This window comes from Alosa sapidissima, chromosome 1 (genome assembly GCF_018492685.1).
Source record: "Alosa sapidissima isolate fAloSap1 chromosome 1, fAloSap1.pri, whole genome shotgun sequence".
Taxonomy (NCBI): Eukaryota; Metazoa; Chordata; class Actinopteri; order Clupeiformes; family Clupeidae; genus Alosa; species Alosa sapidissima.
Window position 1 is genome coordinate 31232612 of NC_055957.1, and position 13443 is coordinate 31246054.

General features: G+C 42.8%; 1 protein-coding gene across 1 annotated transcript in view; it reads right to left on the reverse strand.

The window, feature by feature from the left end:
- arhgap10 (Rho GTPase activating protein 10) overlaps positions 1 to 13095 on the reverse strand; it is a 63804-nt gene extending 50709 nt beyond the window's left edge. The window contains exon 1 of the mRNA XM_042066873.1: positions 12505 to 13095. Within this exon, the coding sequence (XP_041922807.1) occupies positions 12505 to 12658 (154 nt within the window). The 5' untranslated portion in view covers positions 12659 to 13095. The remainder of the gene's footprint in view (positions 1 to 12504) is intronic.
- Positions 13096 to 13443: the final 348 nt, after the last annotated feature.

Here is a 13443-nt window from a genome sequence, read left to right on the forward strand (position 1 = left end):
TCAGGTTCTGCTTTAACATGGAATTGTTTTAGCATTCATTCTGAGCAACTTAAGCTATGTAATGGCTATTTATGACATGGTAGTGTAAGACAGACAGTAAAAATAATAAAAATAAAAATAAGACAGCAGTCTGCATGTCACAGTGTGGAACTAAATCTGCAAAATCATGTTGAGCGTTTTAATGTTGCTGAGGTGTATGAAAAGCTGTGGTGTGCGTGGCCTATATTTCATATCTGCAGATATGGCTCAAGCCATTAAGCAGCTTAACTGCTGTGTGCTGTCCGGCTGGCCCGGGAGCTGGGCAGGGCCTGTGTGGATTACTCCCCACCCAAAGCCCTGTCATGTGAACCCTACACTATACTACACTACGCCCAGACTGGGAGCAGCAGAGCACCGGCCTCGGGCTGAGTCACAGTCCTGCACACTCTCTTGACGGGCTTTTTCATATGGGCCCTGCCTACCGCTCCCCCAATACACGTGGGGCCAAGACCATATAACCTGTCTGAATGTTATTCTCTTGCTGTAAATAGCTTTGGATAAAAGTGTCTGCTAATTAATAAAATGTCAATGTAAATTAATCAAGGGACAAGGGTAGGCTATTTCTACACAACAAAAATGTCGTTCATAGCTGCCATTTCACCAAAGCAACTTAGTATACAAAGTCGAACTAGTAGCCCATAACTACCCTCCAGGTAGCCCAACACATCCTAGCTATGCTTGCAAAACTTCCATAACCTCATTGGATCAGCCCATACAGTTGGATGTAGCTAAACTAGAATTGCAGGATATTTTCACATTTAGCCAAAGTCTTAGCCCTCTGAGTCTACTTGCAGTCTGCATTAAGTACATCGGTCCTGGTTAAACAGCTGCAGAAAACAGAAAGGCAAACATATGAACACACTCCTCATTCAAGGTTAAATGTGTGCGTTCTGCACAGATCAGCCATTGTTTACTAGAATATGCCCTCTAAGTAAGCGAGAGCCTCTCGAAATAGAAGCAGCTGCAGGAAAGCTGTTTTGCTGCTGGCTTTTCAGGGTGTGAGGTAATCAGCAGTGCAGGAGCCCCAGCTGGGGAGACAGGCGCATGCTGCAACATGCTCAGAGACAGAGACAGAGAGAGAGAGAGAGAGAGAGAGAGTCCTGACACACTTTTGAACAACAGCGATGCTCACTCACACAGACATGCCGAGCGAGTAGGAAACCACTGCACACTATTCCCCCACTCCATTATTTTATTCATGAAACTGCTTATGTCCCAGATTTGGCCAGTGTATTTTTTTTTTTTTTAAATGTTCCTACTCTGAATTCAGTGGTAAAAGGGGTGTAATTAATTTGACATACAAATGTACTAGTGGCCTTGCATATGCGGTTTGGGAACAGGCCAGGTTTGCACGACTGAGAGAGTGAAGAGAGAACATAATTACGGCCATCATTGCCTACCCGGCAAACGTCATGCATTTCACGGTCACTGGTTAAAACACAGTGGGCAAGGCAGTCATCAAGTTCTCAACTAGGCTTTAAGACTTGTCTAGAAGAAGCTCCAATTCAGCTGGGAGTCTTTCATAATAACAGTCCTTTTATCAGCTGCTGCAGGAGCTGCTCTGAAGTCTGGATGGGTTTTTGTCCGGTGCCAGGACGCAGGCTAACCAGCACAAAAGCCTCAGTGTCTCTGGAGCAAGCGCACGGGCTGCTTCACTGAGCAATGCCGTGTCCTGTTACCTTCTGAAGCCTCAGCAGACACACCTCTCTTCTCTGCTCTATAATCTGCACACTCATTATAGGCAAAGGCACACTACTGTGTGTATACAGTGTGCTACGCCAGTGGAGGCTGTCAGCAGTGATGCCTGTGCCTGACCCCCTGCCCGACACATTGCACACACTGCAGTTATGTCTCTGACGCTCTAAATGACCAGGTCTGTGAACAAAGGCCTGGCGTCACAGCTTAGGTAGAGACAGCACTGGACAGTCCAGGCTATTCGGTGTTAACGGCCATGTGCATTTGTTTTTCCAGTGGGTGGTGCTTGCATCCCAGTAAGGTTGTGTGGTGGACCAAACTGGCTCCCAACTGATGGAATGTCTGAATGTGAAGTGTGTGTTTGTGTGTAATTTGTATGTGTGCACTCAAACACACACAATCCAACAGAGTTGTGCTCGGAGTGGAAACTCCAGGCCCATTGAGTCCAGGCACTCCCCATGCCTCTATCTCAGGAAAACATGTTGTTTTCACAACATTTCACTCACACCTCCACATCCCATCCGGTTCCACACTAAACACAACACACTCTGACAAAAGACTGTCCACCAGCGTTTAGTGCCCAGGGACAACCCTGCTCTGCTCCCAGCCCAGGGGCCACGCTGTTCCACTCAGCACTGACAAAGAGTCATTGAGTCGGGGTTAATGCGATGAGTGTGACACTGGCTGCTGGATTCTCCAAGTGGAGATTCCGCACACACTGGTTCAAAGGACATGTATGTAAACCAGTAAGCATTCTTTTGGAACAGATAAGGCGCTCTTGAAGTATGCAGCTCCAGGCGATGAGAAAGCCGCTTCAGAGGCTGGGGTGGGGGGAGAGGAATTCTCCACGGCTGTGTTTACTTCTCCATCGGTACTTTATGCGAAAAGTGAATACTGGAGACATAAGTATTACTTTCATTCTGTACCAGAAAGAGGCTGATAACCAAACTCTACTTCAACAACATTAAAGTAACATCCCAGTAACTCTTATAAAACAACAGCATTAAACAATACCATTATATAATTTCATCATGTAAATGATCCCTTTGGAGATGAAATACGAACTAAACTTGGGTCGGTATTGTGCGATGAGATCATGGATTTGTGCGTTGTTCAGGTCGTACTGCAGAATGTGAGAGTCTGTTTGCAAGGCTGATCTCATAGCAGAGACTGATTGGGTCCATCTGTGGGGTTCTGTTAAACAAACCAACATGATCGTGTACGACCAAGAAAAGGTTGCTCTAAACACTCAATGAGAAGTATTACATACTGTCCGTCATACGTTTAACTTTAGACATTGGTAAGTCAGCTCGTTACGCCAAATGATTAGGGGTTACATAAGGAAAAAACCCTTTGTAGTCAAGAGAATGCTTTTTCATCCCCCTCTGACCTTTAAGCTTTTCTAAGAGAGTACAGACTTGAGAAAGAGTGTCCAGGGTTTGAAAAAGAATACAGGGCGCACTACATAATAACTTAGGTTTGTGGACTGCAACACATACAGCAACAGAAAATGGGAAAGATGTAACTTGTCTTGTTACAGTACACTCTACAATTATTGAGTCTTCATCTCCCCTCTTCCCTGCTGCAACAGATTTGAGGCAGAACAGATGTGTCTGACTCAGTGACTGCATGAGTCATTTTGAGTCATTTCTATCATGATGTGAGAAGAAAAATGCTTCATCCAAACGACCAACATTTGAATATGCATTTGTAGATGAACATTCAACACTCCATGGGTCCTGCATTTTAGTGTGACTGCAATTACAGAGCTAAAGGCTCCAGTGTGAAAATCAAACACAGAATGAAGAAACCTGGTTCTTAACGTGGGTCCTTCTAGTCCTGCCGTTTACAAACAATGGAGGTATAGTTTGTTGATATGACCATATGAGGGAGCACAGTGATGAAGACCTCCAGAAAAGGTTTAAGAAAATAGCTGGTGCTTGACGACCAGACTCCTAATAAAGTACGATCATCCCCCTCTCTCCCATACAGACCTTTTAAAGTCAAGTATTCACAAAAAGCTGCAAACTGTCAAGATTTGGCCGCAAGAAAGCAGATCACTTCCCTCTCACACACAGAATCAATCTCTCTCTCTCTCTGATGTGGTGTGGCCGCCAATGTTTCTCCAGCAGGGATATCATGTTCAGGAGGCCGGCAAAAGGATACCAGGGTCTGTGACCACGATTAAACTGGACAGGGAGAACAGGATCTCTATCACACAGGCACTAAGATGGTCTCTGACACAGCGGCGTCACTCTTTGTCCCTTAATGGCAAACCCTTAAGTGGAGATGTGGTGCCACTTGGAGACAGGCCAACCAAGTCAATAAGGGAGCCAATCATGTGGGTAGTCATTTGCCTGCTAAAGACAAAATATTTTAATGTTAAATGTACATTCCTGCACATTTAAAAATGGACTGCTATAACCCCTATGAGCTATGACCATGATGTGTTTAACATGAAATGTAAAAGAGATCCCCCTGTAAGAAGGAAACTACTTATTACTTCCTACTCCTTCCCTTCTCAGCTGTAGAGTCAACTTGGGATCGACCGATATATCGTCCGGCCGATATATCAGGCCGATATTTACGTTTTTTACGTGTATCGGCCGATAAGCGGCTGCGTTCGCCGATAGTTTCCCGCCCCCTCCCCCCCCCCCCCCCGCATTATTTACATACAGGCGTCCACAGGCAGCTCTGTTTTGCTGGAGACACTGCAATTCACGAGCAGACTGCACCTCCCCTACAAGCAGAGTGCTGAAAGCCTGCTCTTCAAGACAACAGTAAACTTTAAACTTTCAAAGCATTAGCTGAAATATTGCCATACACTTTGAAGGTGGAAGCAAGTTTGTGGGTCCAAATGGAAAACGAGAATAATAGATAGATAGGTACTTTATTTAATGCTTATTGCCTCGTTTATAGAACTGCTTGCCATTGTATTTAGGCTAGGCTATCCATATGCATGCGGTAGCGGTAGCTGTTACAAACACTGGTCATATGATTAAGTAATGCCAACGTTGTTCCGTGGTATTTGTGGGAGTTTTATTCAGCGACCACCTGGCTGAGTGTTGGACGCGTGTGGGGTGTGTGTGTGTGTGTGTGTGTGTCTCCCTCCCTGAATGCCTCTTCTATAAAACTGCTTGCCATTGTATTTAGGGAGCTGCAAATAGCTAAGTTGTAGGCTCTCTGTATGCATGCGGTAGCTGTTACAAACACTGGTCATATGATTAAGTAATGCCGACGTTGTTCCGTGATATTTGTGGGAGTTTTATTCAGCGACCACCTGGCTGAGTTTTGGACGCGTGTGGTGTGTGCGTCTCCCTCCCCCTCTCCCTTCGAGCTGGGCGGAGTTGCCATCGCAGTGATATCAGAGCTTTAATAATGAGAGACTTGTTATATGTAGTTGACTATTAATTTGTGTTAACGTTTACCATGTACCAGACATACCGTGTATGCCTTACTTATTTAGAGCCGTTTGCTAACCTTATAATTATAAATCCAGTTAAATGGTGGTTTGTCAGCTACCAAATAGAAGTTTGCGCGTCTGGTCTGTCTCACTCAGTGGGACACACGCATCACAGCGATATGAGAGTGCTGCGCTACCAGAAGGAGAGATTTTAAAACTTTGAGAGATACGTTTTATACCTTTGATGCCGTTGATGCCGTTTAGAACAGGAACATCTGACACCACGTTATTTTCTTCTGCTGATATATGTTCTGTGGTTGACAAATCTGGCAGCTTTTTTTAGGAAAATATAGACATAGAAAATTTGAACCCATGCAGTCTTAAATTACAAATCAAGCACTTTATTTCAATAGCTACTTTTCAGGCGTATTGTTTTCTTAAATTATTTAAATGTGTTGACAAAGGACATTTTGTGATGACCTGAATTATGTCTTATAGTCAGCTAGCAATGAATCATCAAGGCTCTGTTGTAAGATTTTGATGAAAGCATTTTGTACAGTTAACCATATCCAGTGCACCCATCCATAAGTTCAATAAATGTTCCTTTTTTAAATTGAGACTTATAACATTTGGTAACATCATTTGTGTAATTATGTGACATTTGTATGATGTAAATTGAGAGAGCAAAATCAGCAGTATCGGCTCCAAATATTGGCTCAAGAAAATTGGCAGCCTGAATCGGTCATCGGCTAAGGCTGATGGAAAAAAATCGGTATCGGCACAAAAAAATCCATATCGGTCGATCCCTAGTCAACTAGGAATCAGAAATCACAACATGACAGCAAATGACATGACAGTCATCCATGATGACACAAGGTCATTTGCAAAGGCTCAACAACAGATGAAACGCGAGAGAGAGAGAGAGAGAGAGAGAGAGAGAGAGAGAGAGAGAGAGAGAGAGAGAGAGAGAGAGAGAGAGAGAGAGAGAGGGAGGATGATGAATAAGAGGGAGAGAGACAGGATGGGAAGTGAGTCGTGACCTTACTGCAGGGCCAGTCGTGACTCACGCAAATATTAACCTCCCAGCAGGGCAGGCTGCTCTTTATAAACACAGGCATCAGACACAGCCCACTCCGTCCTTCACCAAAGTCAGATGTTTACGCCACATCGGTATTCTTTAGCAGAGTCAGAAACAGATGGAGTACAGTTCAGGATTTCACTGAAGGGAGGAATCACATGTAAACAAAAACCAACGCCTCATCTTAAAACCCTGTCACACGTGCAGCTGCCATGTGGGTTCAGGGCCAATAATGTGAAGCTCCATTCAGATGGGAGAGGGGGCGTGTTTAATCTTGGTGTCCCTCTTCAAACTCGTTCCTGTTCCCCTCTCTGATCTTTTCCAGGCTGGTCAAATCTCTGCTCTTTTCTAAGCCTCTTCCTCTCCGGAGGCCGCCCCCTTCTCTTCATCATGCATCACCGTTTGTTAAAGGAGCCATGCCATATACAGTACTTTTCAAGTATTTTAGAACATTCCTTGAGATACGTTTGTAAAGTCGTTTTTCTCATGACGTTCTAGCAGGGATATTATATTTTTCATGCACAATTTGGCTTCATTCTGAATCTGATTGGCAACTTCTTTTCTTCTTCTCTTAGGCATCCTCCAGGTGTATTGCTAGATTGCTAGTCACATCGACATAGCTTACTTCAAAGCCACCACAAAAAAATGGTTTCCTGTGACCCCTTTAACACTGCTCATCACAGCAGACCCTGAGGAGGCCTATCGGCTCTAGGCTGTGGGTTGTGTCACAACCTGTGCAGCTCTACATGATAGTAACACAGAAGGGGTAGCTATTCAACCTTCAGCTGCCTCAAAGATCACTGACATTAAACTGCTCTCAAAAAGCAATTTCCTTAGAGAACCACATGCAACACACACATAAATATTAGGGGGGGAAAAACAGAGGGAGATATTGTGAAGCTGGTGCTCAGTAAAGCTTAGCACTGCTTGTTCAAAAGCCTGTGAGTTCTACAGAAGTCATTGTACCAGTTAGGATGAATTGGTTAGAGGCACTCTAAATTGGCCATGACCAAGGTCTGGTCATTTTCCTGATCATGTCTTCTCTCCCTTGGCTAAGAGAGTGGAGCCTCCCTCTCTCATGACCTCACGGCTGTCTTAATGCACTTTTAATGAAAGATTCCGATGTTGCTTTTCTGGCAGAAGCTCCTGACACGATTACAAAGATTTTTCTGCCAGACCGAATCAGGACTGCCCGCATAGCCAGGCCTGCCAACAAAGCTGAAACGTCATCCAGGCTAGTTATTGTTGAAGGAAAACCGACGTAGGGAATGTTTTCATTTGTAAAGAGGGATAACAAATGAACCAATGCAGTCAGTGCAGCTCAGACAGATACCTACAGCCCTTATTTTGGCCATATAAGGTCCTCGTAAAAATACTGGCATCAGCAGAGGCCAGCTAATGAGAGTTGGGCTGCAGTTAACCTCACCTCAAAGCCTCTCAAACGGTCCACAGCCCTGACATGAAAACATGAATTACTTCCTTTACACTGCTGCAACATCATCACATAAGAACAGCATGGCAATGAAAGGGAATTCCTGACCTCCACATCAACATACAACAACAGATAAATGGTTACGTTTATCTGGAATGAACGGCTCTTGTGGTCTTGTGCTTAGATGTGACAATGACGTAGATTCATACATGGGTAACGGGTAGATGAAATGTATATTTATTTAAATTTAACATGAGCCACACATCTTACTGGTAGGGGTGTCACGATTCTCCAAATCCTTGATTCGATGTAATTTTCGATTTTAAAGTCACGATTCGATTAGATCAATCTTTTTTTTTAATATTACTATTAATGCATTCCTTATATGTTATTTACTCTTTTTGGCCTTTTCTTTTTCTGTTTCGGGGGGCTTTTATTTTGAAACCGCTTTTTATTTTGAAACCGTAATGTAAACAGAACTAACATTAGGCTAAAACAGAGACGTGAACATAGTGAAATGAAACAACACAGAATGATCATTTGATTGTTTCAGCACACTCCGAAGAGACCCAAGGTTAGTGTTCAAGGAATATACCAATGTGCATTTTAAGCCTTAAAGTAACTTTGGACTGTAACTAGATCACCTTTTCACTTGCTAAGGTGAGTAGGCTAAGTTAGCTTTAATTTATGTGAATGAATGAATACTTCCACACCGGTGATTTCAAAGTAGCAAGAGGGGCTTTGATTTCGGTAGGTTGATGTGTATATTTTAACTGGCTGCAGGCCCTAAAATTAGAGGTGTGTTTGTGCGTCTTGGCATACATGCTGGACGTGAGTTTGGGGGTGTGGCTGCATCGTCGATTCTACTTTTAAGTTCGAAGTTCGAGATTGAAATGTAATTTCGATTGATTTCGATATAAAATCAAAATCGTGACACCCTTACTGGAGACAGTTTTCTTTCCATGAAACTAGAACTGTCAAACGACAGGTGTGTTTATCTCCCAGTGACCACAGACCATCACATCAAATTTGAGGGTTTTGTTCATTTGACTACCTAGAAAAACACACCAACAGTAACAACCTGCTTTAGTATTTGTGGTCTTGGTTAACAGTCCTGGATCGTTCATTTTTTAATTCTTATTTTAGCAATCAACTTTTACGTTTATCAAAAAATATTTTCACATTGCAGGAGCCTAACATATAACACCCAACTTCCCAAGAGAAACATGCTTGCTCCCTAAAAAGGGAAATTGTGAATGGAAAGGGAGTGAAAGACCAATCCTCAAACATCCTCCACCCGACAGAAGCAGGAGCACATCCTCTGTGTCATCCTGCTGCTGGGTCAGGGATGGCAGGGGGAGAGGGTGAGAATATGTCTTTCCAACTCCGCTCGAGGTGTCCACTGTCACATTTCCTCAAAAAACAAGGACTTTCCGACCCAGCACATCCTCCGTGGCTCATCAGGAGAGGAGTGAGAGGCAACAGCAGGTCACAAAAGTCAGATTTCAGGGGACAGACGGTTCTGGCATTGTTTGGCCTAAAGTATATTTCATGTAAAACACAACCATGCAGTCAGCAATAGTGCTTCATAAATTGTTTGATCGCAGAAACATCACAATATGATGTGCTTACTACTACACCTGGACCATCAAGAGTATCCAATTTCACTTTAACTGTTTACATCCAAACATCATGACAAATGAAAATAGGTGAGGAGAGCACAGTCGTAGTGAAACTCAGACTACTGACAAAGCACTTAAGCTACAACTTTATAAACAGGCCTTGTCTAACTAGACGGATGCCGGGCTGCCTGGCTGTAGCTGCTGGGTACCACCCAAAGAAGTGACAGAGTAAACAAACAGCAGGATAACGTGTGGAACCAGAGCTGGCCCGTGACCGGACACCTCAGTCTCCTTGCCAACAGGAGCCCTGCCAGTTCCAGCGAAGTCCCCTCCGCAAGAATGCCCGTTTGGTTGTACAGATGCCACCACATTACCACTGCTACCAGTAGTGAAAAGGGCATGCCAGGGAGAGCAGAGCTAGATGTACTTCACACTGCTGACTGTGCTGACTCCCATCAGTCATTGTATTTGCTTGTGGGTTTGCAGTAATCATGCATTGCTGGTTCAGAGCTGTGTCTCAGCTGAATATTCATGAAAAAAAGACCTGTGCTGCAAAAGTGCATATGTGGAGATCACAAAAATAAACAATAGTCTACCAGCACATTCTACATGATGGACACAAACTCACTGAAACAATATAGATCTGAAACACACCTCTTGAATCTTTTTAACTAGGCCTTGGTGAAGTGAACACAGAATCATTTCTCCGTTCTAGCAAACAAAATGAGCCAGGACACATTAGGCCCTTGAGTACTGTATTTGCCAATGCTGGCGTGCTGAGAGTAAGTTTTGCTGGAGCAAATGGAAGGGTGTGAAAACAGGTAACAGGATCCACCAACAACCACAAAAAAAGTTGTTTTTATTTTCTGACTCTTTGGTCTTCTGCCCATTGTAGGCAACTGAGTATATTTGGCATTCAGCTACAGGGCATGCAGAGTTGCACAAGCACCATTAAGTTCATGTGTAAAGAAGAAAGTCAAATTGTCTGTGTCAGTATTCAGTGTACTGCTTCAGTCTGTGCTGCAGCCATGGCCTGCTGCATGCGCCACAACACTGCATCCTGAAGAATGTGTTGATGATAATGGTCTCTTAATTGTGTAGTTCTGCAAAAACGACGGGCCTCAAAATGATAGCTTGCCTTCCCTGAAAAAGAGTTCAGTTGTCCACTGCAACATAATGTCGGAAAACATGTTTTTGGTTACGCTCATGACCTAGCAAACTTCATAGCATCACGTAAGCAAAATCTGGAAAGCGATTGTATGGCATCCCACTCCCACCCCAATCCGTCTGTCCTTCTGCAGGTGTGTGTGTGTGTGTGTCCGCCCACATAACTTAAAAAGTACTGCTCGTATACTTCACATTTGCATACAAGGCGAGAGGCATCACCTCTCAGCTTCTTCCAACACGGTCATCCAGATGATGGAATTTGGTTTCACTTTGGTTCATACTGTGTGACGGGGAGGGATTTACCTTAGATGTAGGCAATCACTAGCCTGCTAGTGTTCCTGACATCATCACATGAAAAGAAGCAAAGGAAAGCTTTATAGACAGACAACTATATTGAGATGCAATATTTTGCCATTCTCCAGAAACTTACTTCAAGTCTGTTAAAGAGTAGAAACATGAATACTCAAAACCTACAAAGTCACTAAAGCAGCGAGAAGACATTTATTTATAGAACTCAATAGCAGATGACTTCTTGGTTTACTTTAGCATATTTTCAGCCAAGAGTCAATATGAGGCCAAATCAGCAGCATTTCCCAAGACCGAAAATTTTGTTAACCTATTTCCTGACACAACAATACAATACAGCAGTAAGGGAATTCCCTTTCGACGTCAATGTAGGTTTACAGTACAGCATTTGCTGTGTATTAGCCGCATTGTGTATAAACCACAGGACGGTGTTTTATGCAAGTTAAAAAAACAAAATCATATTAATACCATATTAACGGTCCCTGGGTATTAACCTCATAGCGGCTAATGGTTGGGAAATTACGGTAAGGTGCCAAAAAGAGTCCTACTCTTGACCGATAGAAAACAGAAGACCTATTCTGAGCAAATATAGTCAAGTTCCACAGCAGATCTCACAGGACTCTGCCCCTGGTAAGTACAAGATCATTCACACAAGTCCCAAAATGGCCTGCAAAAAGAACTGTGTGTGTCACATGTGCAGTTTATTTTTAGCCAATTCTTCCTTATTCAACTTTTTAAAGAAATACATTGCAGGACTTTCCCAGACTCAAGCAGTCAGACAAAATAAATGAAATACAACTATTAAAACAAATGTAGCCCAATTCATTTCAGAAAGATTTTGAATAGATGACACACTCCAGAAACAAGCTGCATGATGTAGGCCATAAAACTAAACAGTATTTAAAACAAGACAAATGATAGTAAGCCATCTAACCTGAAGACAAAAGTAGGCCTACATATTTGAAGTAATGGTGTAAAGGAGATGACCACAGGGTGAACAACAAAATAAAGATCTATGACAATCTAAGACTAAGAATGTTTAGCTTACCATCTGTCTAGTGAAGAAAAACAGGTACACTGCAAGAAGAAAGCTAGGCATTCCTAAAAGTTGACCTTTATCCCTGGTTTCCAGTTAAATTCCAGTGTCCGCTTTTACAACACACCAGCTTGCATGTGAGATTGCTTACCTCCAAATCACCATCAAGACTTTGACATTTTGATGCAGATGATCTGTTTGCTTTTCAGCTACAGTCACACACTTAGTAAATAAAAGAAATATACCGGATAGGCGGTCATCTGTTGAAGTGAACTACCGGGCAACAAGAATGCGGAGTGCAGTAAAATATGATTAAAATATGGCTGAAAATAACCAAATACAACAACACTAGCAGCTAAATCTACTGTAGAGTTTTAGCAACATTGAAGTCGACAGTTCTGCACATAATTCAGACTCTCCACATTACATTTGGTCACTGGAACAGGCACTTGGTAATAAGCGGTGGTTCGTTGCAAGGATTTGTAATGTTTGACAATTGTTTTGATTGTAAGGTGAACATCACATTGCGACTATCCAAGACGTAAGTTAAAACATTATCTGAACTACATTTAGTCTGTGCCAGAGCGGTAGAGAAAACTCTAGCAGCTACCGCGTCTCAAATTGCGGGTGTGAATGAGGGAGAAGTAAGCATCTGATCACCGTCTCGTGGATATGTAATGTTTGCCATTCTTTCTGATAAAACTTAACATATATATTAAAACTTACGTTTTGTGGCATTGATGAGGTTCTTTCCGTCTTTGTATAATTCTTTTATAAATCTGTTGGTTTTATCCAATTCCGCTTCATGCGCCTTCACTTTCTCTCGGAAAACTGGACTGTCCAGGTAACACTCGCTGAACTCCAAAGGGTGTAATCCCATTTTTGGAGCTATGTAAAGCTAGCTCAAATGTGGCTAGCTGACAAGTCTGAAAACAAGTTCTGTTCTAAAGACAGTTAATCACTCCCACACGAAATTAACTCAAAAAGTATGAGCTAGCTAACAAAGTTAGCCAGCTAGCGCCGTCCGGTCGCTATTCCTGGATCATAGGCGTAACGTTAACGTTCTATGCCCTGAATCTGAGGCTAGACCAAAGACCACTCCTGGACAAATTCTCAAAAAATCCCGACGGAAACGACACTTTGTACTTGACAAGACTACCACCTACTTCAAAACAGTAATTCCTTTGTAAGAAATAACGAGATCCCAGGGAAACACTAACGTTAAACTATTAAAGTTTAAACAATTCAGTCAGTCATAGTCCACGACGTGGCGATATTCCGTAGTGACAGTAGCAGGCGTAAATTGTAAAGTCTTGCTTGCACGCGGCGGGATTTGGTGCTTCATACAAAACGTGATGACGTGCACCAATGCTATGCCGGGTGGGCTCTCTGTACTCACCTGGTTAAATCTATCAATTCCTGTCTTCATTGTAAAGGCATAGCACAGGAACATGATATGTTTTTATTATAGTGGAAAAGTAAACCAATAGGAAGGAAAACTTGTATTTGTGTGTCATCAACTCTAGTTGTATGCATTTTATTTGAAACTGGCAGAAAGCTGCAACTAGGCCAACATGTTGAAAATCAGTCTAAGGGTATTAACCCATGGCTATTATTTCTGATTGTATCATAGGCTCCAATTGCTAATCCAGGGGTAGGAAACCT